The sequence below is a fragment of the Bos indicus genome, chromosome 11 (genome assembly GCF_029378745.1).
Source record: "Bos indicus isolate NIAB-ARS_2022 breed Sahiwal x Tharparkar chromosome 11, NIAB-ARS_B.indTharparkar_mat_pri_1.0, whole genome shotgun sequence".
Taxonomy (NCBI): domain Eukaryota; kingdom Metazoa; phylum Chordata; class Mammalia; order Artiodactyla; family Bovidae; genus Bos; species Bos indicus.
This window is the reverse complement of record NC_091770.1, coordinates 15,744,955-15,767,327: the sequence shown is the minus strand read 5'-3', so window position 1 is coordinate 15,767,327 and position 22,373 is coordinate 15,744,955. Positions and strand designations below refer to the sequence as shown.

General features: G+C 38.7%; 1 protein-coding gene across 12 annotated transcripts in view; it reads right to left on the bottom strand.

Annotated features, from left to right (window-relative positions):
* LTBP1 (latent transforming growth factor beta binding protein 1) overlaps positions 1-22,373 on the bottom strand; it is a 456,275-nt gene that overhangs the window by 91,501 nt on the left and 342,401 nt on the right. For all 12 annotated transcript variants that reach the window (XM_070798479.1, XM_070798478.1, XM_070798481.1 and 9 more), the window contains 4 exons: positions 18,614-18,736; positions 15,465-15,587; positions 7,346-7,468; positions 411-536 (listed from right to left, as the gene is read on the bottom strand). In XM_070798479.1, the coding sequence (XP_070654580.1) occupies positions 411-536; positions 7,346-7,468; positions 15,465-15,587; positions 18,614-18,736 (495 nt within the window). The remainder of the gene's footprint in view (positions 1-410; positions 537-7,345; positions 7,469-15,464; positions 15,588-18,613; positions 18,737-22,373) is intronic.

The window sequence follows — 22,373 nt, the reverse complement described above, 5'->3', positions numbered from 1 at the left end:
ATGCTTATATACAGAATGATACAGATGATCTATACGAAACATAATCAGAATCAACAGAGTCTTGGGTTCCATCAGAGGTGTTGCTCCATTTTCCTTTCTATCTCCCACATGCACCTAAAATCACCACCTCCTGCACATTTTGACTCATTAATTCAGTACCAGTCATGGAAGCACCTGTGAGTATTTTCACCATTATAATAGCAGTTTATCCTGTCTGTAAATCCTAGCCACCTTGAGCTGCATTTCAAGGAGGGGTCCCCTCAGTGCATATGTGCTCCAAGGCCTTAAATCATGAGTGCCTGTCAGTGTCTCAGAGCCTGTGCTAATTAAAATAGAAATAGAAATTAAAATAGAAAGGCATCTCTGCTTTATCATGCAATAATTACATGAGGTCTTATTGTTCGTCTTACCTTCACACGTGCGTCCATCTGCAGAGATTGAGAAACCCTGTTCGCAGATGCAGTGAAAAGAACTGTCTGTGTTTAGACATTCTCCATGAGGACCACAGAGTCCGGGTTGTTCACATTCATTAATATCTGGAATCAAGAAGAGTTCCACATGCTTGAAAAAAACCTGTTTTGCTTTCTGATGATATCAGATAAGATGGGAAGCAAAATCTATTACAAAATGGCCAGACATGTATTTTGTGGCACACTACACCATTCGTATACACACCAGACCACAAGACAAGCTGGACTGTCAGGAGAGAGAAATTACCTGGGTTCAATCATAGGAAATAGCCAATGTTCACCATTTTTATCCTAAAAAAAGCAAGTTCATAGGTTCAAATCAAGGATACCATTTAATATATATATATATATATATATATATATATATATATATATATATATATATAGGAGGCTTGAGGGTATTTAATAAATTAAGTCTTTCGTGAAATATTCTTCAGTACGAATACTGTGTTCTCCTTCATCTTCTTTCACCACCATGAAAACAGCTCTCTTGTGGCCTGTATGTCTTCTCAAGTCCATGCCTATCCATCCCTGGGAAGTGAACTTAAGGGCAAGGTTGGACATGTCTCACAGTATTTAACTCAAAAATGTGACTTCTCAAATATCTGAATATACAAAGGAAATTGACTCCAATCTATTTCACTGAAAATGGATACAAGAAATAAAGTACAAGAAAAATGTGGCCTTTAATATTCGCACAGCTTTGTGATGATGAAATTATGGATGAGCATCCAGTGCTTAGTGCAGTACTCAACACCACCAAGAGTCAGAAAAGTGGTAATGAGCACTACTAAGACTCGTGTCCAATTCATGCTGTAGCTGTGTTGCCCACTGTGTGTTGACCATCTCATACTCTGCTTGTCCTCAATGAAGAAAGATCACGCTCCCTCCAGCCAGGGTGATGATGTACTTCTAAATGCTAATAATGCAGGAATTGTTTGGTGTCCATGCAATGTTCTTTCAAAGCAGTCCTAATGATGCTAGCTAAGAGCACCTGAAGGGGACAATGTAAGGAATCATGGAGAATGGCTCACCTAGTCACAATGGTGCTGACTCACATGACTACCTGTGTGCACTGCATCTTAACTGCTGTTTGTCTCCTCTGTGTCCCTCTTACCCTGACTGCTTCTTCAAGAGAACTTCGTATTTTAACTCTGAGTCCACCTCCCAGTAGAGCAAGTGGAGAGTGTATTGTGAATACTCGTTCACCAAAAACTCTCAGTTTTGTCCATTTTGTTCTAACTGAACAGTGATTGATTAAGGTTCTCTTAGTCAACTGGAGTCATAAAGGTATCACATGTCCTAGGCACCATCCAAGCAGTAGCCCTACTAAGGTCATTTTCCTGTCTTTCTGAAGTCATTTCTTACTAACGGGGGTCCTCGGGCTTCCCTGGTGGCTCAGTGGTAAAGAATCCACCTGCCAAGGCAGGAGACATGGGTTTGATCCTTGGGTCAGGAAGATCCCTTGGAGAAGGAAATGGCAACCCACTCCAGTATTCTTGCCTGGGAAATCCCACGGACAAAGGAGCCTGGCGGCTACAGTCCATGGGGTTGCAGAAGAGTCAGATATGACTTAGCGACTAAACAACAAATAAGCCCTCAACACACCATCTTGAAAGTCCATCTTTAATGTGGTACATACATACAATGGAATAGTACTCAGCCATTAAAACAGAATGAAAAATGCCATTTGCAGTAACATGAGCGGACCTAGAGAGTGTCACACAGAGTGAAGTAAGTCAGACAGAAAAGGAGAAATATCATATGACATCTCTCTTATGTGAAATCTAAAAAGAAAGGATACAAATGAACTTACTTACAAAACAGAAACAGACTCACAGACTTCAAGAATGTTCTTATGGTTGCCAGGGGAAGGATGCGGGCAAGGGATAGTTAGGGAGCCTGGGATGGACGTGTACATGCTGTTATATTTAAAATATTTAGAATGGATAATCAACAAGGACCTACTGTATAGCACATGGAATTCAGCTCAATGTTATGTGGCAGCCTGGATGGGAGGGGAGTTTGGGGGAGAATGAATACAGGTATATGTATGGCTGAGTCCCTTCAGAATTCATCTGAAACCATCACAATATTATTTGTTAATCGGCTACACCCCTATGCAAAATAAAAAAAAAAAAACAAATTTCAAGTCCATCTTAAGTTCAATTAAAAACTTTTACTAATGGTTTCCTAAAAGATGGTTGAGTAGGCAGGGGCCCATACTGTAGAGAAGCTCACAGTATGATAGGGGAGGCAGAAACCAAGACAAATAACTATAAAGTTGAATGGGAGCATGGAAAACATACATATGACAGGCCTTTACAGTGACCTAGAGAACATGCTTAGCCACCAAGCTGGCAGCTCCCCTCCTCCAGAGGGTCATTCCTTTCCCTGTATCCAGGGTCTCCTGGGGCTCTTCCTCATGTCTGTTCCTCTCACTGTGTAACGGGAATTCTGGCAATATTACTGATTTAGCTATCTGAATATTAAGTTTGAACTCTTTACCCTTCCATCTGCCATATATTTCAGGCCAGTTGGCTTATCTACTGCTGAACCTAACTAAGAAATCAAGCAGGAATTACTCATTTTCTTAACAACTCTCCCATTCTGGTTATTGTCACTAATTTTAAAATATTTCAAGAAAGAGCAATGAATCATTTTCTACTTTACTATTTCTTAATATGATGCCACTCTGTGAAATCCTTCCCTTCTTTTGTAAATTCTCTGGTATCCTCTATGTTTGCTATCTACTGAAAATATCTTAGATTGTAATCTTTCCTGAACTCTGACCTTCTTTTACCCGTTAGCACTACTCTTTCTTTCCAACCTGCTGCCTGGAATCCGTTGGCCTCCACCTGGGCAACAGGTGCCCTAAAGTTCCACTGGCCTGGGGAGCAAGTCCAGGGTCGCTGTCCATCTGCCTTAGAGGTTATCTAAGACTACCTTCTTACTTTACCTATGACTCAATGTGACCTTCTCAAAACTGTCAGACTTTGCAACTTTGCATAGGGAATCGTGTGCATAAACATTTTTGCTTCAAGAGAAGTCACTGATTAACAAATAATTGTCTAAAAAGTCTATGACAGGAACTGTAGACGAATTCCCAGACTTTTTTCCAGGAAACCACCAAGAAAGAACAACATGAATATCTGGAACCAGAGAAACATATGCATTCAATTTGGGTTGTACTTATTGAGGCATTTCTAAACTATGCTGCTAGTAACTCAGCTGAAAGTCAGACTATATTTAAGTTGGGTTTCTTTCATGGGTCCGAGATTCCACAGAAATTCACAATTTGGCATGTGTAAGTCAAACTGTGAAACTGAGTATATTCTGAAGCTCAAATGTATGCCGCCACATTCCTAAAGAGACTATTAACATAGAATTTCCATGCTGTCTGTGTATCATAATTAATTGTCTTGAGGGAAGAGATTTTTACACTTTCAATTGAAAATGCCTTCCTGAATATGGACCTATCTTTAGATTATTAGGTAAGATGTAAACTTAATGCCTATCACACATTATTTTTCAAATATGTTCCATGATTATTCACATTGTCATAAATTACGTTTTCAGCATTAAAACAAACTGAAATCTATGCCCACATACAGAATGCTGACATGATCATGGGATTAAATAGAAGTAGGATACTAACTTCAAGCAGAGTGAAGGATCATAAACCTGCCTCCAGTGATGTGGCAAAGAGAGATGACTCAAAACAAGGTCAGTGCACAAGACATTATAAACAGCCTCTAATCAGAGTAGGTGGGTGATGGAGCAAATTCATATACTATTTTTTAAATGGTGCTATATCCCACTGCAGGAATATTCTTCATTAATTTGGATATAAGTTTTTCAAGTAGACATATTAGTTTATTCTGGAAATTGGGAGTCACCAATGTAACTGAGAATAAAGTCAATTTAATAATGATTTATAGTCAATAAAACATCATATGTTTGAAGCAGCCACATTTGAGCTCCTAAAAAATCTCAAACAAATTTTATATACTGAGAGAAGACAGTATAATTAATTAATCAGATGACTAAGTTGGTTTCTTATAATTTAACTCTAGAAGTACATAAACTTTGCAATATGAACTCATCGTCCATTTATACAAGACTTGGTTTTACTTCTATTTGGTCAAAACTTTATGACAAGAAGAAACAAAAAAAATTATTCCTAAGCCCAAATGTCTGTAATAAAAACAGGATTCAGAGGTTTAGGGGTATCTCTTGGCATTTTTATATAAATCAAGGTTCTATTAAGATTTAAAAGTCCCCCAAATGGAAATACTGTCATAAATTTACAATTCAAATCTTTCTTCTCAATTGTATTAAGTCCGAACACATTTAGTTTCTGTATTGGGAACACTGAAAATTTTAAGTTTACCTTGAAGGTAAATAAATATATACTCTCTAAGGTGCATGCTGCAGAACATTTACATCCTGGGATCAGTAAGGGCATTCATTTTAAAAGATCTTGAGGCAAAGGTCCATGCATTTTATATCTCAGGGACACAGAGCTGAATGTAGATAAGATACGTAGGGTAAATATTCTAGAACCACAGCTCAGAGAGTAGACACCATATTCCCTTTTTTAAGAATACTGTGATTTGGGACATGTGAGAGGAACATAAATTATGACAAACCAGAATTTTACAAGTCACATGTGTCCAGGAACAACAGATAAAAATGACTCCAACAAACTTTTATTTATATGTAATTTGGGCTATATGGAGATCAGCCCTGGGATTTCTTTGGAAGGAATGATGCTAAAGCTGAAACTCCAGTACTTTGGCCACCTCATGCGAAGAGTTGACTCATTGGAAAAGACTCTGATGCTGGGAGGGATTGGGGGCAGGAGGAGAAGGGGACGACAGAGGATGAGATGGCTGGATGGCATCACCGACTCGATGGACATGGGTTTGGGTGAACTCCGGGAGTTGGTGATGGACAGGGAGGCCTGGCGTGCTGCAATTCATAAGGTTGCAAAGAGTCGGACACGACTGAGTGACTGAACTGACTAAACTAACTGACTGAGTTCCATAATGATGGAGGAACAATAAGAAAATTTATCCAGTATTATAAATAAATAAATAAGAGAACAGGTAAGTGTGAGTTTTCAATGGAAAAAGGCATGGGTTTACTAAGACTAATAATTATAGGAAAATTTGTGGGGTAATTAGGTGTAGCTAAAAATGTTGGAAGAAATGTGACTTTTTAATCACAACATAAAAAATAACTCTATGCATTATATTGGGGGGAAAAAATCACTGAATCTGTCTGCTTTCCTTTGGCTATACATGTAACAATAATTGGCATGGCAATGCAGAGAAAATAAAGGGGAAAGATCTTGGGTTCAAATCTCAGTTCAATTACTTCTTAGTGAGGAGCATGCTAATTAACATCTCTGAGCTTCCGTTACTCAATCACAAAATGGATAAAAGTTTCCTCCTCGAATCTCTACAAATCAAGTGAGGTAATACAGTAACTGGCACACAACAGGCATTTAGTTAAAGCCGTGTTGTGATCAGTGCTATGATCTTATTAGTACTTGTGTCCACTGTACAGTGAGTCCTCCTTTATCCCCAGAGAACACATTATAAGACCCCTGGTTGGATACTTGAAATTATGGATAGTACCAAACCATGTATACACTACTTTTTTCTTATATATACATATAATGAATTTTAATTGATAAATAAGGCACAGCAAGAGATTAACAACTAATAATAAAATAGAATGAGAACAGTATACCAAAATAAAAGTTATGTGAACACAATTTCTCTCTCTTTCCAATTATCTTACTGTGCAAGTTTAATGCCTTTTTCATCTTATAAGGACTTAGCATGTACTGTGGCCATGACTTTTGCAGTCTGAGGGTCAACAACAAAAACAGAACGAATTTCTTCTCCTCTCTTCACAGTATCACAGATAAAAGATTTGTTCTTTTGTTGCCATTGATCTTAGCAACCTTAAAATAGGATTTTTTTTTTTTTCTTAAGAACTTTCACTTCTTCATTAAAAGAAAAAATACCCTATGGCTTCTTTTTGGTCTATCCAAATGGTGTGCATCACTACCCTTGTTCTCTGGAACCATTATGAGGTAAGATAAGAGTTGCTGGGACACAGGCACTATGGTACCTCAACAGCGGATCTGATGACGGTAGAGATGGCTACTAAGTGACTAACAGATGAGATGTACTGCACAAAAGGATGATTCACATCCGGAGCAGGATGAAGCAGGATAGCATGAGATTTCACATACTCGTTAGAACAGCAAGCAATTTAAAATTTGTGAATTGTTTCTGGAATTTTCCATCTATTTTCAGACCACAGCTGACTGCAGGTAACAAACAGCAGATAAGGGGAGGAGGACAGCTGTTCGGGAGATCAAATGTGATAGCACTTTGCAAAAATATAAAATTCTGTCCTCTGTAATTATGACCAAATTATTAATAAGGCTTTTTGGGGGAGAGGGAAAGCTAGATACTGAGTAAAAACAGGGATCAGGAAAAACAAAAAAGCAGAAACATGTTATGGGACAAAATGAAATAGGCCCATGAAGGATATGTAAAAATGAAAAGGTAACTTAGAATGAAATACCAAGTTTGGCCAATGGAAGGAAAGTACAGCAAAGCACAGGTGATCATAGTTACCACAGAATCACGCAAAGCTAGGACACAGCTCCAAAATGCACGAGTTTTAGTTAGTTTGGTGCAGTGCAAAGCAGGAACGTCCTGTACTTGATGTAGACTCAAAAAAATTATAATAATACTTATAAATAAATTATTAAAAATTTGCATCAGGAAGCAACACACAACTGAGTAATTATGTAAATTATAATTTAAAAAGCAGAGAAAGAAGTTTACCTTGACATCCTTTATTGTCATTTAGCTGGAATCCATCTGGACAAGTACATTCATAGGACCCTTTAGTATTAATGCAGTCTCCTCCCTGGCAAACACTCTTGTCCTCCAAGCATTCATTGATATCTACAAGTCAATTTACAAGATGTATAAGACAAACTGTATTAAGAAAAAATTTTCCTTATCTTTACACACTAGACTCACATAAACGAACATTATTTTACATCTCTGGTAATGCATGATTTTAAATGAATGACTGTTTACCTTTTAGAGTTATTAAAAATGAAACATTTTGAAAGGATTTTAGCCTTTGAAGTTTGTACAATATAAATAGATGCTATACAAGATCCTGTATTACACATCACAGGAAAGATTTTAAAATATCTGGCATGCTCCCTGCCTCCAAAGAAAAATGATTGTACAAAAAAAAAATCCCCAAATTGTATTATAAAAGTAAACACAAAAATATTGAGTTGATTTATAAGTTCAAAATAATTTAAGAATTGTCAAAGATATATGTCACAAGAATAGTACCAACTTCCAGAGTCACATGAATTTAGAGAAAGATACTGTGAAGATTAAAGGTAGCTTGTGTAATAGAAGGAACTTACTTGAAGCCTTGACAGCAGCGTGAACAGTGGCAGAGTGGTAATAAGAGGAGTTTTTGGAAGGCAACGGAATGAGCAAAATCAGAAGTCATTTACTCAGAAGTTATCACAAACAGGTATAATGCTGTCTGGACTTCTTAAAAATGTAAAAACTTGTAACATATGTCCAACTAAAAACGGTTTATGTAAGCACTAATGAGTCTTGACTGTGAGCATGTAAGACAATTAATGACCCCACTCACTGCATGAACTTGAGGCAGATCTTTCACAAGGGTTGTTTATAACCTCAATTACTCCTATCAAAGTTCATTATTCCTAACACACTCCATGAGTCTCAATTCCGTTGTATGTGTAAGATTCAAATTAGCACTGAAGAAACCTAAAGGACAAAACCTTCTTTGTTCGCTCAGAATTTGGTATGTTATGGTATTTCTTGCAAATAAGATTGCTACTAAAATACAACTGCACTCATTTTACATGCTAGCAAGGTAATGCTCAACATCCTTCAAACTAGGCTTCAACAGTTCGTGAACCAAGAACTTCCAATGAATAAGCTAAATTTAGAACAGGCAAAGGAACCAGACATCAAATTGCCAACATCCATTGGATCATACAAAAAGCAAGAGAATTCTGGAAAAACATCTACTTCTGTTTTCATTGACTATACTAAAGCCTTTGCATGGATCACAACAAACTTTGGGAAACTCTTCAAGAGATGGGAATACCAGACCACCTTAACTGCCTCCTGCAAAATGTGTATGCAGATCAAGAAGCAACAGTAAGAACCAGACACGGAACAACCGACTGGTTCAAAACTGGGAAAGGAGTACATCAAGGCTGTATACTGTCACCGTGCTTATTTAACATCTATGCAGAATACATCATGTGAAATGCCAGGCTAGATGAATCACAAGCTGAAATCAAAATTGCCAGGAGAAATATCAACAACCTCAGATATGCAGATGATACCACCCTAATGGGAGAAAGTGAAGAGGAACTAAAGCTCCTGTTTATGAAGGTAAAAGGGCAGAGTGATAAAACTGCCTTAAAATTCAACATTCAAAAAACTAAGATCACAGCATCTGGTTCCATCACTTCATGGCAAACAGAAGGGGAAAAAAATGGAAACAGTGACAGACTTTATTTTCTTGGGCTCCAAAATCACTGTGGATGGTAACTGCAGCCATGATATTAAAAGACTCTTGCTTTTTGGAAGAAAAGATATGACAAACATAGACAGCATATTAAAAAGCAGAGACATCACTTTGCTGACAAAGGTCAAAGCTATTGCTTTTCCATAGTCAGCTCTGGATGTGAGAGTTGGATCATAAAGAAGGCTGAGAACCCAAGAATTGATGCTTTCAAACTGTGCTGGACTTCAAGTGCTGGAGAAGACTCTTGAGAGTCCCTTGGACTGCAAGGAGATCAAACCAGTCAATCCTAAAGGAAACAACCTTGAATATTCATTGGAAGGACTGATGCTGAAGCTCCAATACTTTGGTACCTGATGTGAAGAACAGACTCACTGGAAAAGAACCTGATACTGGGAAAGACTGAAGGCAGGAGAAGAAGGGGACGACAGAGGATGAGATGGTTGGATGGCATCACCGACTCCATGGACATGAGTTTGAGCAAATTCCAGAAGATGATGAAGGACAGGGAAACCTGGTGTGCTATAGTCCATAGGGTCACAAAGAGTCAGACAAGACTTAGCGACTGAACGACAACTAAAATACATGAAAATGCCCAGAACTGAATGTGAAGACTGTTGCAGCCTATTCTCCTTGCTGTCTGGTTGACAATGTGGGCACATGGAATTAAGTATTTCTCATAGAATCCGAACAAGTAATTAACTGCCCTCTGTACCATTCATGAGGCAGATAAAAGAGAAGCACCTTATAATTTCACTCTATGAAAAGAAATTATTATGAAGTTCACCCATTTTCAAAGTGTTTCTGAATACTGATCCTAAAATGTAAACCACAGCTGATGTGACTGTCACAACTAAAATAGTTTACTACGTTTTTAGTGTTTTTCCAACTTCATTTAAGTGTAATTTACATATTACAAATGCTTCTAAGAGTCCAATTCAATGAGCTCTGACAAATGTAAACACATGCTTGTAACCACCATCACAACCAAGGCACAGGCATTTCTGTATCAATTTATATCTCTTAGGATCCACTGTTGGATTCTTACACCATTGCAAATGCAACATTTTTTAAAGGAATGAATGAAACACCTTTCTAAGAACGTTATTCTGTAGTGACAAACATCAAGTCTGGAGACATTTTCCTTTGTCTTTTTGTCTAATCTCCATTCCTGTTAACCTTGTGCCTTGGGTGTTTTAATTGCCATCAAAGAGTCAGTAAAGGAAATATGCACAAATACAATGAAGAAAGATAATAGCACAGAGGACTAAGTGTCTCTTACAAAGCCTGAAGGCATCAACAACTGGTTTATTCACTGGTTAACTGACCTTTGGTGTATCAAGATTCCTAAAACAAAATTTAACTGGGAAAAGGCTCTTAGATATAAATTCTGTGAAAATAATTCTTAAGACCAAACTTTCTGCTAATTTCATGATTTTGAAGTAGTTGAGACAAATGGGAATATTCTAGTCTACTGTTGGTGGATCTTTGCCATAAAACATGTATTAAAGGAAAAATCTGGACCAACCATTACCAAAAAATGTACAGGCATTTCCAATGCCCCCAAAGGTTTACTTGTACCCCTTTTCTGTGTGGCTGCTTCTGGTCAGCGTAGTGTTTTTGAGTCATCCTGGTTTGTCACATGTATCAGTAGCTCTCCCCTCATCATTGCTGAGTAGTGTTCTGTTGTATCAATGTCTCCTGATTTGTTTACCCTTCTCCTATGCTGAGTACTTGGATTGCTTACAGTTTTGCTATTGTGACTGACATTTTTATTCATATGCAAATCTTTGTGTTAACATATGCTTTTCCTTGAGTAGATTCTGAGGGGTAGAATGGCTGGGCCACACAGTAGATTTAACTTCTGAAGTTTTCTAATGCGGTTGCATCGTTTTACAATCCCACCAGCAAGGTAGGAGAGTTCCAACTGTTCTATATTTATTCTAACAGCTTCACAGCCATCCTAATGGCAGAGAAGGCAATGGCACCCTACTCCAGTACTCTTGCCTGGAAAATTCCATGGATGGAGAAGCCTGGAAGGCTGTAGTCCATGGGGTCGCTAAGAGTCGGACACGACTGAGCGACTTCAGTTTCACTTTTCTCTTTCATGCAATGGAGAAGGAAATGGCAAACCACTCCAGTGTTCTTGCCTGGAGAATCCCAGGGACGGGGGAGCCTGGTGGGCTGCCGTCTATGGGGTCACACAGAGTCAGACACGACTGAAGCGACTTAGCAGCAGCAGCAGCAGCAGCATCCTAATGGGTGCTGAGTAAGAGATCCACATTTAGATTTACCTTTCTTTCTTTGCTCTTTGGGAAACTGAGACAAAATAAGAAACGGCACCTCTGACCATTAGCATTATGTGAAAAATTTCAAATCAAAATACAGCAAGTAGAATACCAAGGATATGAATTTAAGGAACAATACTCCATTACCTAGTATGCCCTAGCATAATGGAAATCTATCAGCTTTGTTCACCTCTCCCTAAAATAATTTTCTTTCACTTTCCAAAGTCTAGGAGAAATAATATATGTGAAGAAAAGAAAGCATTTTTAAAAGTTCAAAAACAACTGGACAGATTTTAAAACAGTTCATTACATTAGAATCTGGTTTAGTTTACATATTTTTGCAAGACCTCTAGAAAGTAAAAAAAAAAAAAAAAAAAAAGAGTAGCTGGAATATTAAGAGAGCCCAATGTGGGATTGTCCAGCACCGAAGCTGAGGGTAATATGAAAGAGCGACTTCTTCTAGGAAAGAAAAGATTTCTTGTAGGAGCTGGCCATCAGGCTTTAAAGAAAGCACCAGTCAGTCGTGGTCACCTCTCCACTGAGACTGCTGCCAGTCACCAACGACCTCCACTTTGCTAAATCCCATCAACTTTTGGTCCTCATCTTGCCTAGCAGCAATGTTTAACACAGGTTCATTACTCCCTCTCTGAAATACTTTCATCTCTTGGATTCTGGTTTTCCTCCTTCACTTGCCACTTTTTCTCAATCCCCTTTGCTTGTTCCTATCACCTCTTCACTTCTAAATGAGGGACCATGACAGTCTTTGGACCACTTCTCTCTTAGCTACATACACTCCCATGTGATTCCATCCAACTTCATGGTTTTAAACACTGTCTACATGCTGATGAATCCCAGCTCAGAACTTACTGCTGAATTCCAAACACGTAAGTCCAATTGCCTTTCAGATATCTTCATTTGGATAGTCACCATAGGCATCGCAAACTTAAAATGACCAAGTTCCTAATTCCCTCCACAAAGGCTTTTCATGGAACACTCCCCCCATAATCAAATGTCATCATCTCAGACTAGCTGCTGCTTGCCTACTTATTTAAAACTCTCCCTCCTTCCCTCAGCACTCCTCATGTACCCTACTTTAATTTTCCACTTAACATTTATTGCTATTTAACAAACTATATAGTTCACTTATTTATCATGTTTATTGTTTTCTCCCTCACAAATGAAATGTAAGCTACCCAAGGGCAAGACTTTTTTTCTTGTTTAGTTTACTGCTGTATATCCTGCACCTAGAAGAGTGCCTGGCACATCCTTGTCACTCAAATATTTGGGTTTTTGTTTGTTTTTGTTGTTGCTGTTGTTTTTAAAAATTTACTGACCTAGTTTATTTATTTCTCTGTTGCCAGGTCTTAGTTGCAGTATGTGGGATCTTTAGGTGTGGCAAGCAAGATCTAGTTTCTTGATCAGGGATCAAACCCAGGCCCCTAGCACTGGGTGCGTGGAGTCTTAGCCACTCGACTACCAGGGAAGTCCCAAAAATTTGTTGAATAAATGCATAAAAGAATAAATGGGGGATGACTTTGACTTGGAAAGAAATGTCAGAAGGTAAGAAATACCAGCATTTCCCTGTTTCGACTTGGTCTGCAAAGAAATGACCAACAGAAAGAAGGGCTACAAGGAAGACAGAGTATGAATCTTTTTCTCAGGCTTTGCAAGGGACTAGCATACAGCAACCGCAAGTTACTGCTCCGAGGTAGGCACAGGGGCAGAGACTGTGCCTGGAGGAAGACAAATCAGAGGCAGAGCCTCTGAGGACTGAGATGCCAAACACCTCTAATAACCAGGACAACTGGCCACACAGCATCACAGACTGGGTGGCTACTGAGTGTGCTGGAGTAGAGAGCACACGGAGATTAGCGCAATACTCGGGATTCTGACTCCCATGAGCAGTCCAGCAGGACTGCAGGATGACAGTGTAAGAAAACACAGTCCCTGCCAGAGTTATTAGAAAAATATTACACATGTAAATATAAACGCCAACAAGAAAGATGGCTCTTCCTCTCACAGCTGCGAAAGGCATGTGAACAGTCACAGCTCAGTTAATTACAGCTGAGTACGATTAGGAAGGATTGGAAACAGTGCTTGTTGGGCATTAGCAGGCTGAAGTCCTATTATCGTTTCAAAGGGAGCTCTGAAGTATTGAATGGACTCCAGTCCTATTTATAATCCAGAACAGTAGAGAAATTAGCCCTGATTTGAAGAGTCTGATGATATGCTTAAAAAGAAGGTTTCTTTCTATCTTTTGAAGATAATCTTTAGATATATTTTCCAATTTATTGTAGGGATATGGGTTATTTCGGATGTTTTGCTTCTTGGGTTGATTTTTATGATTTAAATTTTCTTTTAAAAAGTACCCATTTCAATGATTTGATCCAATATATTTTAGATACAAATGTACTACTGTCTTTTCATGTTTTAATTTGCTCTATACTGCTCAAATCCTTTTGGATTTCTAATTTTTTCTTTCTTCTGAGATTTACACGAAATTGGTCCATTTTATTACGTAGCTTTTTGTTTAATCAATTTCTACTTTTCTCTTTTGTACCTCTCAAATTTTTCTTTTTCTGAAAAGAAGCTTTCTTATGGAACATATATACTAATGATGACAAGCAAGCTGAGTAAAAGTTTTTATTTGGCTCTTCACATAATGGTTTTAGAATAAAAAATATTAGCCTCCTGGTGAAATGGTTACACATTAAAACAGCCAAAATAAGAGGGATATATCCCATAACAAGGACCTATTGCCCAAGATTTAGTCAGTGAGCTGGTTATCCTCTTGGCTAGGCCAGGACACAGGGCAGACAGAATACATACTAGGGTCCGTGTTGGTTTTCAGTGCCTTGGCATGTGCCCTGCCACCTACCCACTTCCAAAATAGACCCTTCCATGACTGGTTCCTGAGAATACGACTGCCTCTTCCATCCTGGAATGCCATTATGTCGAATCATCAACATTTACCCAGATATTGTCGTGTTCCCCATTCACAGTTTTCAGAAAATCAATTATTACTCTTTCGACTTATCACTTGATCATCTGCCTACTTTTTCAATAGGTACATTGATTACAACTTTTCACTGGTGGTATTAACTCTTCAAAGAACATTACCACCTTAGGATAAAATCCTAGAAGATGATTCACTGATTCAACAACAACATACATTTTAACACCTCGGAAACTGCCCCTACTTGCCCTCCAGACAAGTTGTGACTGTATGTATCAAGTTCTCTGGTCAGAGCAGAAGGATGCTATACAATACAGTTGGTCTTTCCCAACCCTTGGAACTGAAAAGTATTTGGAGCCACTGAAGTATGTGTCACAAAACCAGTCACTAAACGAGCTTATTCTCATCTATAAAACGTGGGGTTCAGAACCTCATGCATATTCTACCTAACTGTGTGAGGCAAACTCTGTTGTGTTCACATTCCTTGTTTCACAACTGATAGGATCTAACAGTAGCAAATCAGTAGATAAACTGGAAAAAAATGCCATTACTTGGGTGGACAGTGAACCCAGAGAATTCACAAGCACCAGGCTGGTGACAAGTGGCTACAGCAACCCCGACCACCTCAGAGGGGCTCTGAGCCAAGGCAGGTAGTGAAAGTGGGTGAAGACTCACAGTGGGATATCTTTTAGAAATATTTTATGTGAAAAGCTCTAAATTAAAGTCTGACTTTTAAAATTTTACAGTTATCTGGAAAATTAACTCATCTTTGCTTACTTGGACCGTTGGGACCACTTGTCCTGCACCCCAATGGATGCTATACAGAATGAGATACTCAGGATAAAGTATCCGTAGCTGAGAAAAGTTACACTGCTTCTTTACACACTTCGCTGGCATAACTTTTCTTAAAAACTGCTCCGAGCAGGGCAGACAAAACCTGGATCCTCGCATTTCTTTGCATTATTTGTGTGACCTTAGGCAAAATATCTCACAGGGATCAAAAGTCCTCAACCGTGAAGTCAAAAGTATGGGGTTGAGGACAGAAGCCAGGATGATGTTCAGACTTCCCTGATCCTGATTCTGGCATTTTATGATTCTGTAACCAAGAGCAACTCTCACCTTCACAGTGGTCTCCAAGGGCGGATGCTCTGTAACCATGGTCACAGACGCAGCGGAAGGAGCCCTCCGTGTTCCTGCACTGCCCGTTACTGCAGAGATGATGGTGCTGGCACTCATCAATATCTGTGAGCAAGAGAGTAAAAGGAAACTTAGAAGTGGTGCTTTAAAAGGGAGGTTTTTAAAAAATAGTTATTTGCCTGTGTCAGATGGGATCTTCGTGGCCGCATGCAGGCTTCTCTCTAGCTACGGTGTACAGGTCCAGTTGCCCTGCAGCATGTGGGATCTTAGTTCCCCAACCAGGGATCAAACCTACATTCCCTGTATTAGAAGGCAGATTCCTAACCACTGGACCACATGGAAATCCCTAAAAGTGAGTTTTTAATCATTCACGTAAAGGAGATCTGTAAACCATCTGATTTCTAATTCATTTAGAATCTTTATCATGTGACTCAGACTGAGCTCTAGTAAAAAGGTCACTCATTAATATTTCAGTAGGGAAACCCAGATGAGCAATGAGCTAAGAATCTGTACACATGTATCCACTGGGCACTGATGAGGGGCAAATGCTTGGCTGTAATCTGGGAATCACAATAAAGCTTCTTAGAACTCCTTCTAAAGATTCAAGTATAACACTCTGAGTTTAAAAGCACTATGGCCTATGATAGCCTAAAGCAGGGATCAGTAAGCTATAGCCTACCACTACCTATTATTGTTAATAAAGTTTTATTGGAAAATAGCAGCACACAATGGTCCTTCCCTGCTCTCAGCCTATCTGATACCTACGTTTGCTTTGAATCTTTCTTCCTCGATGCTCACATCTTCTGTAGAGATTATTTGTTCTGTAACCACAACCCTGAGCTCAGACTCACACATGTGCCTGCATCATATCCATATACAAAAGGCAAAGTAATGTATTCCATATATTTCATCACCTGCTTTGACCATTAGATTTTAAGTTTCTTGAGGCAGAGCCCATGTCTACCACGCTCTTTACTGCTCTTCAGATAACCTAGTATTTTACCAATCAGCGGGCACTTAATTCATGTAGGTCGCTGATAAACTTTGTTGATTATATTTACACATATGGGCCTACTGGCAACGTGATTATTTATTTTTAATTGAAAGATAATTGCTTTACAATATTGCATTGGTTTCTGTCATACATCAACATGAATCAGGCATGGTATACATATGCCCCGCCCCTCTTGAACACCCCTCCCACCTCTTCCCACCCCTCTAGGTTGTTACAGAGCCCCAGTTTGAGTTCCCTGAGTCATACAACAAATTCCCGTTGGCTATCTATTTTACATAGGGTAGTGTATGTTTCCATGCTACCCTCTCCATTCATCCCACTCTCTCCTTCCCCCATCCTCCCATGTCCATAAGTCTGTGCTTTCCGTCTGCACCTCCACTGCTGCCCCACAGATAGGTTCAACAGTACCGTCTTTCTAGATTTCATATATGCGTTAATACACGATATTTTTCTCTCTATGACTTACTTCACTCTGCATAATAGATTCTAGGTCCATCCACCTCATTAGAACTGACTAAAATGTGTTCCTTTTATGGCTAAGTAATATTCCATTGTATATATGTACCATAGTTTATTTATCCATTCACCTGTCAATGGATACCTAGGTTGCTTCCATGTCCTAGCTATTGTAAACAGTGCTGCAATGAACAGTGGAATACGTGTGTTTTTATTTCTTTTTTCTCAAATTTTGGTGTGACCCTATTGCTAACCTGGTGAGTGATTCTCCCGTGTCTGACTTCTCTCTTGGAGTGACATCACAGGCTCTTCAAAAGAAAGGCCTGTGAACACGATAGCCTTATTATATTATGTGTGGACCTCTACTCTTACCATACATTCATTTGCACAGTCCAGTATTCATAAAATAAAGAACTTTGAGAGGGACTAGAATTAAGAACAAATCACCTAATTAATCTGTGTACATGAGTGTGTTTGTATGTGTCCGATCAGTCTTCACCGCTAGGTTAGGTACTGTAATGACTTTCCATATTCTAGAAAGGGATAATAGAAGAAGGTTATGATACTATTGGTAGATCGCTTTATAGTATCATTATACCTTGTCTCTTTTATAACACTACCTCAGGAGACCTTTCTACTCATTAAATATCTTAAGTTTACATACAGACATGGATAGAAATTGCTTCCTTATAATAAAATAACTGATTATGTGCAGTGTGTATTCTGTTCTTAAATGACATTTCTTGTCAAGAATTCTGGATATCTGTGCTTGTCACAGGCAATACCACAGCATCTTTAAATTCAGGAAACATATCCTCCTTCCTGAGAAGTACAGTACAGTTAACCCTTGAATGATGCAGAAGTTACAGATACTGACCACCGCACAGTCAAATGTCCACATTTAACCTGACAGCTTGTCTTCTGTATCCACGTTTCTATATCTGAGGATTCAACCAACCACTGATGGTGTAATACTCTAAGTATTTACCAAAAAATCTGCAAATACATGGACTCATGAAGTTCAAACATGTGCTGTTGAAGGGGTCAACTTGTAATTCTGTATGAAGTTCAATGAAAAAAACTAACTTTTTAAAGTCTAAGGTCAACCCCAGCAAGGCCCAGAACCCTCACTGTCACCTGTAGGAACAGAGCACACTGCACAGACTGTATCCCTGAGCACAAGGCAGACACTATTTCAGTCTGCCTGAACAGTCTTCTTTAGTGATTTTTTTTTTTTAAGGAAGGAATTTAAAAGCTTAATGCACACAAAAACTAAATCACTAATATTCCACAACGTAATACCAGGCAGACATAATTCCTTTAAGTAAATGTTAATCCTATTGTGTGAAACTTTCATGTAATTTTAATAGAATTGATTTTCTGCATATAAGGAATTACACAGGGAGCAACCATTTTTCTTTCCAATAGTAATGCCAGCCACTGATCACTAATACCATATTTTTCAAATTCAGCCTTTTTAAATCCTGTTTCATTGATTTCCCTGACTTAAGTGTAAGTGCCTTGCTTTCTGGCACAATAACACAATCATCTGGGTAGTTTCTCAGGAACACACTGACACATTTGCTTTACTGAGTGCACATTTTTTTAAGGCAGGTGCCTTAAACTGAAATCACAGCAGTTCATGTTGCCACACACCTACCTTCACATTGGTCTTTTGCTGCTGACAGCTGGTAGCCCTGCCCACAGGTACACCTGAAGGAGCCGTCGGTGTTTTTGCACTGCCCATTCATGCACATAGTCCCTTGCTGACATTCATCAATATCTGTAAACACAGTGACAATTGCTTTACATTAAGTCTTACATCTAAACACCTATTGGCTCAAGTTTGAGACCCTAATCCAAGCTACTGCCTTCTAAGCCTCCCATTTCCAGGGTGGACTTTTATGGCATGACCCAAACAACAGAAAATTTTCAATAAACATTAAAAAAGAAGTTTTGCCCCCTATAATGCATCCTAGGGTTATTACTGCAAAAATAATAGTACTTCTGCTATGTGATGCATGATATATTTTAATTTGAATCAGCCCACCGATGTTCTTCATATCAACTTCAGTGTGCTGGACTATAGAAAACAAATAATTACAAATAGATGATAAATTATGATGAAATAAAAGTGCGTTCAATACAACATCAAGCTCTTTGCCATGTCTCTCTCTCTCACTCTGGGTATAACACAAACATAATAGGAAATATTTTACAGTTGATAAAGAAAGAATCTCAAGCACAAAACAATGGCTATGAAGCAGCTTGCTGACCTATGGAGTTTCAAGAAAGAAGGCAGAATTAAAGCTCTACCAAGAATTTTAGAAATAAAACCAGAATGGAGGCAGTTGTGGAGGGAAATAGGCACTTGTACTATATTAGAAGAAGTTGAAAAAGTGTAAGATCAAACAGTTGTGTTAAAGGACACTGAGCTCATTTTCAAAGTAACAAGGAGAGCCAAGAGAAATGATCCTGTTTTGATGACAGATGTTGGAAAGTCAAAGAGAAAGTGATGAGTGAGGAGTTTTCAAAATACCTTGCGTAAACAAAAAGCTATTGACTGAGAAAGAACGTAATTCTTTGTAAGTGTTCTAATCGTGGAAATGAATTCACATAAATGAAGAAAAGACTGGACTCATCAGTAACTTGAACACGAGGCTGAAGCAGCACTTATTTTCTGAATGTTTTTGTTTGGACATGAGGTTGATCCAGTTTAACTGGGTGACTCTGTCTTGTCTTGTCTATGCAGATACAGCCTCAGAATGTCCTGCTGAGTAGCTACTCAGTGTGTGAGAGTTCATGATGATTAAAATGTGGTAGTATTGAACTTCACCACCTGCACTATAGGTTTGTTGTGAGAATTACTGGAGAGAACGGATGAAAACACACCAGCCCTATACTCAGAGTGGGAGAAAGAAGTCCTAATCTAAAAAGGAAACCAGGTCCCAAAGATTAATGTCTGACTATTGCTTCCTTGGAGAAGGCAATGGCACCCCACTCCAGTACTCTTGCCTGGAAAATCCCATGGACAGAGGACCCTGGTGGGCTGCAGTCCATGGGGTCGCTAGGAGTCGGACACAACTGAGCGACTTCACTTTCACTTTTCACTTTCATGCATTGGAGAAGGAAATGGCAACCCACTCCAGTGTTCTTGCCTGGAGAATCCCAGGAATGGGGGAGCCTGGTGGGCTGCCGTCTATGGGGTTGCACAGAGTCGGACACGACTGAAGTGACTTAGCAGCAGCAGCATTGCTTCCTTCCGAAAATATCCTATTATTTAATAAAATGCATCTACAAGTTTTTGCCAGGAGAACTCAACCAACTGCACAGTCCTTTCCCTTAAATATTACTGACAATTACCTGCTTCCTAAGCAAAGTTGCATTTAACCGCCAGTTAGGCATTATTAACCTTTTGAATTTTACCCTGATACAAGCAAGGTGAGTCAGGTTATCTCACATAACCTGAAAAAGCTCACATTGACTATTAATGTATTCAGAGTTCAGGAATTTGTTTCTGATTTAATTTCTTCTAGCAGTTAGTTTACTAGAAACTTTTGTTTCACTTCTTGTGCAATCAATCCCTTCTTTTGTATATAATTCCTAGCTGTCAACCATTGACTACCAACAGAGAAATTAAGAATTTTGTCTTGTGAATGATTCAACACCTTTCCAAAACACTCAGTCTACTAGCTTTTTAAGTGGTCGTCAGCAAAGAGGAGCCCACATCATATTTTCTTTCAGCACATTTTATAAAATACTTGAGACATCAGTTCAAGAACTTAAGACCAACAAAAGCTCATGTAGCTGGTTGGATCTCATGTAATGTCTGACAACATTTTTAGTGCTTTGGCCTCTTTCTGATTTTCTCAAAGAGGATGACAAACTAAGCATTCCCATGTGAAGATGTCTGCTGCAAGAACATACCCTCCATGCCAAGTACTGTCAGGGTACACCAGACATCCTACATAAGTTACTCATTTATGTTGGGAAGACTGTCAGAAGTAATTCATTATAAGTAATGATACATACATTTGGAATAACTCCAGGCAACTCTGTTATCTTGAATAAGGTGATCTCTGGGTCTTTAAAAGGACCAAGGGGAACGAAGGCAGCATAATTCTATGCATTTAAGGAAAAAAAAAAAGCATCTTTTCCTTTATTGATTGAGATATAAAATTTCTATACAAAAGAACACTTTCCAATAAAATAGGCATGTGGGACAAATGTCTTCTCTCCCTTGTGCCAAGGGATGAATAGAGAATATTATATTTCATAAAAGGTACTTTTCTTTAAAGGACTTTTTGCACATATTACTATGATAAATTCTGATAGGAGTTAAAATAGAGGCTATCTCTAGTTATTTATACATTTAGGACATATACCAGTAAAGTGTACAAAGAGATGCAGAGATACAAAAAGATTCAAACAAGTAATGGATTAATACTGGCTTGGCTAAAAAGTTTGTTCAGATTTTTCTGTAACATCTCAGGAAAATCCAAATGAATATGTCAGCCAATCCAATACATTAGATAATGTATTAATATTTACAACCTGAAAAGAGTTAGGGAGGTGAAGACACTGATAATAGTTAGGACTATCAACAGAATGAAACTGGCAGTTACTGCAGTGCTGGAAAACAGATTTATGTTCTGAGCAGAATCTGGCATCTGTAAGTTGATGTCGTTTGGGAAAGATTAGAAAATAAAGAGAAAGGATGTCATACAATGTATTATTGTGAAAAGGAAGGACATTGGGGAGTAAGAAACACAACCAGTGAGTATGCAGGTTTCTCAAGCAGGTGGTGGGGACCTTGCCTGATCTTATCCCAGGCTGTAATGGAAAGACACCGGGAAAATGAGAGAAGAGGGCACGTTTAAGTGGCAAGTGGAGAAAACAGTTCTTTCCCACCTCCAAGTTTTGATATGTGCTGCTTCCTCTGCCTACTAAGGTTCTCCCCTCTGCACTCAATATTTTAAAACCAAGTTCAAATAGCAACACCTCTGTAAAGCCTTCTCAGGAGCATGCAAGTAGAATTAGTCACACAGTACCTGGCTGCAACAGGACTTTGCACATGCCTATTACTTGGTGAATAACACCATCCACCACAGAATGTCATGCTCTGCCTCTGCCTTCTCTCATCCTCCACGTATTACCTCCATATTTCTCCAGTATCTCGTTATCCTATTATCTCACACAATTCTCACATCAACCCTCCTAGGTGCCATTACTGCTACCTTCCTGCAGATGAGCAAGTAAGGCTTGGTGAAATGAGATTACTTATCCATGCTCACACAGCTCCAGGCTATCCAAACCAGAATATGATATACTGCATTTAAAAAAAATCCAAAAACTAAACTCCAAATTTATTTGGATTTCACCAGTTTTTCCATTCAGGCCCTCTTTCTATTCCAGGATCC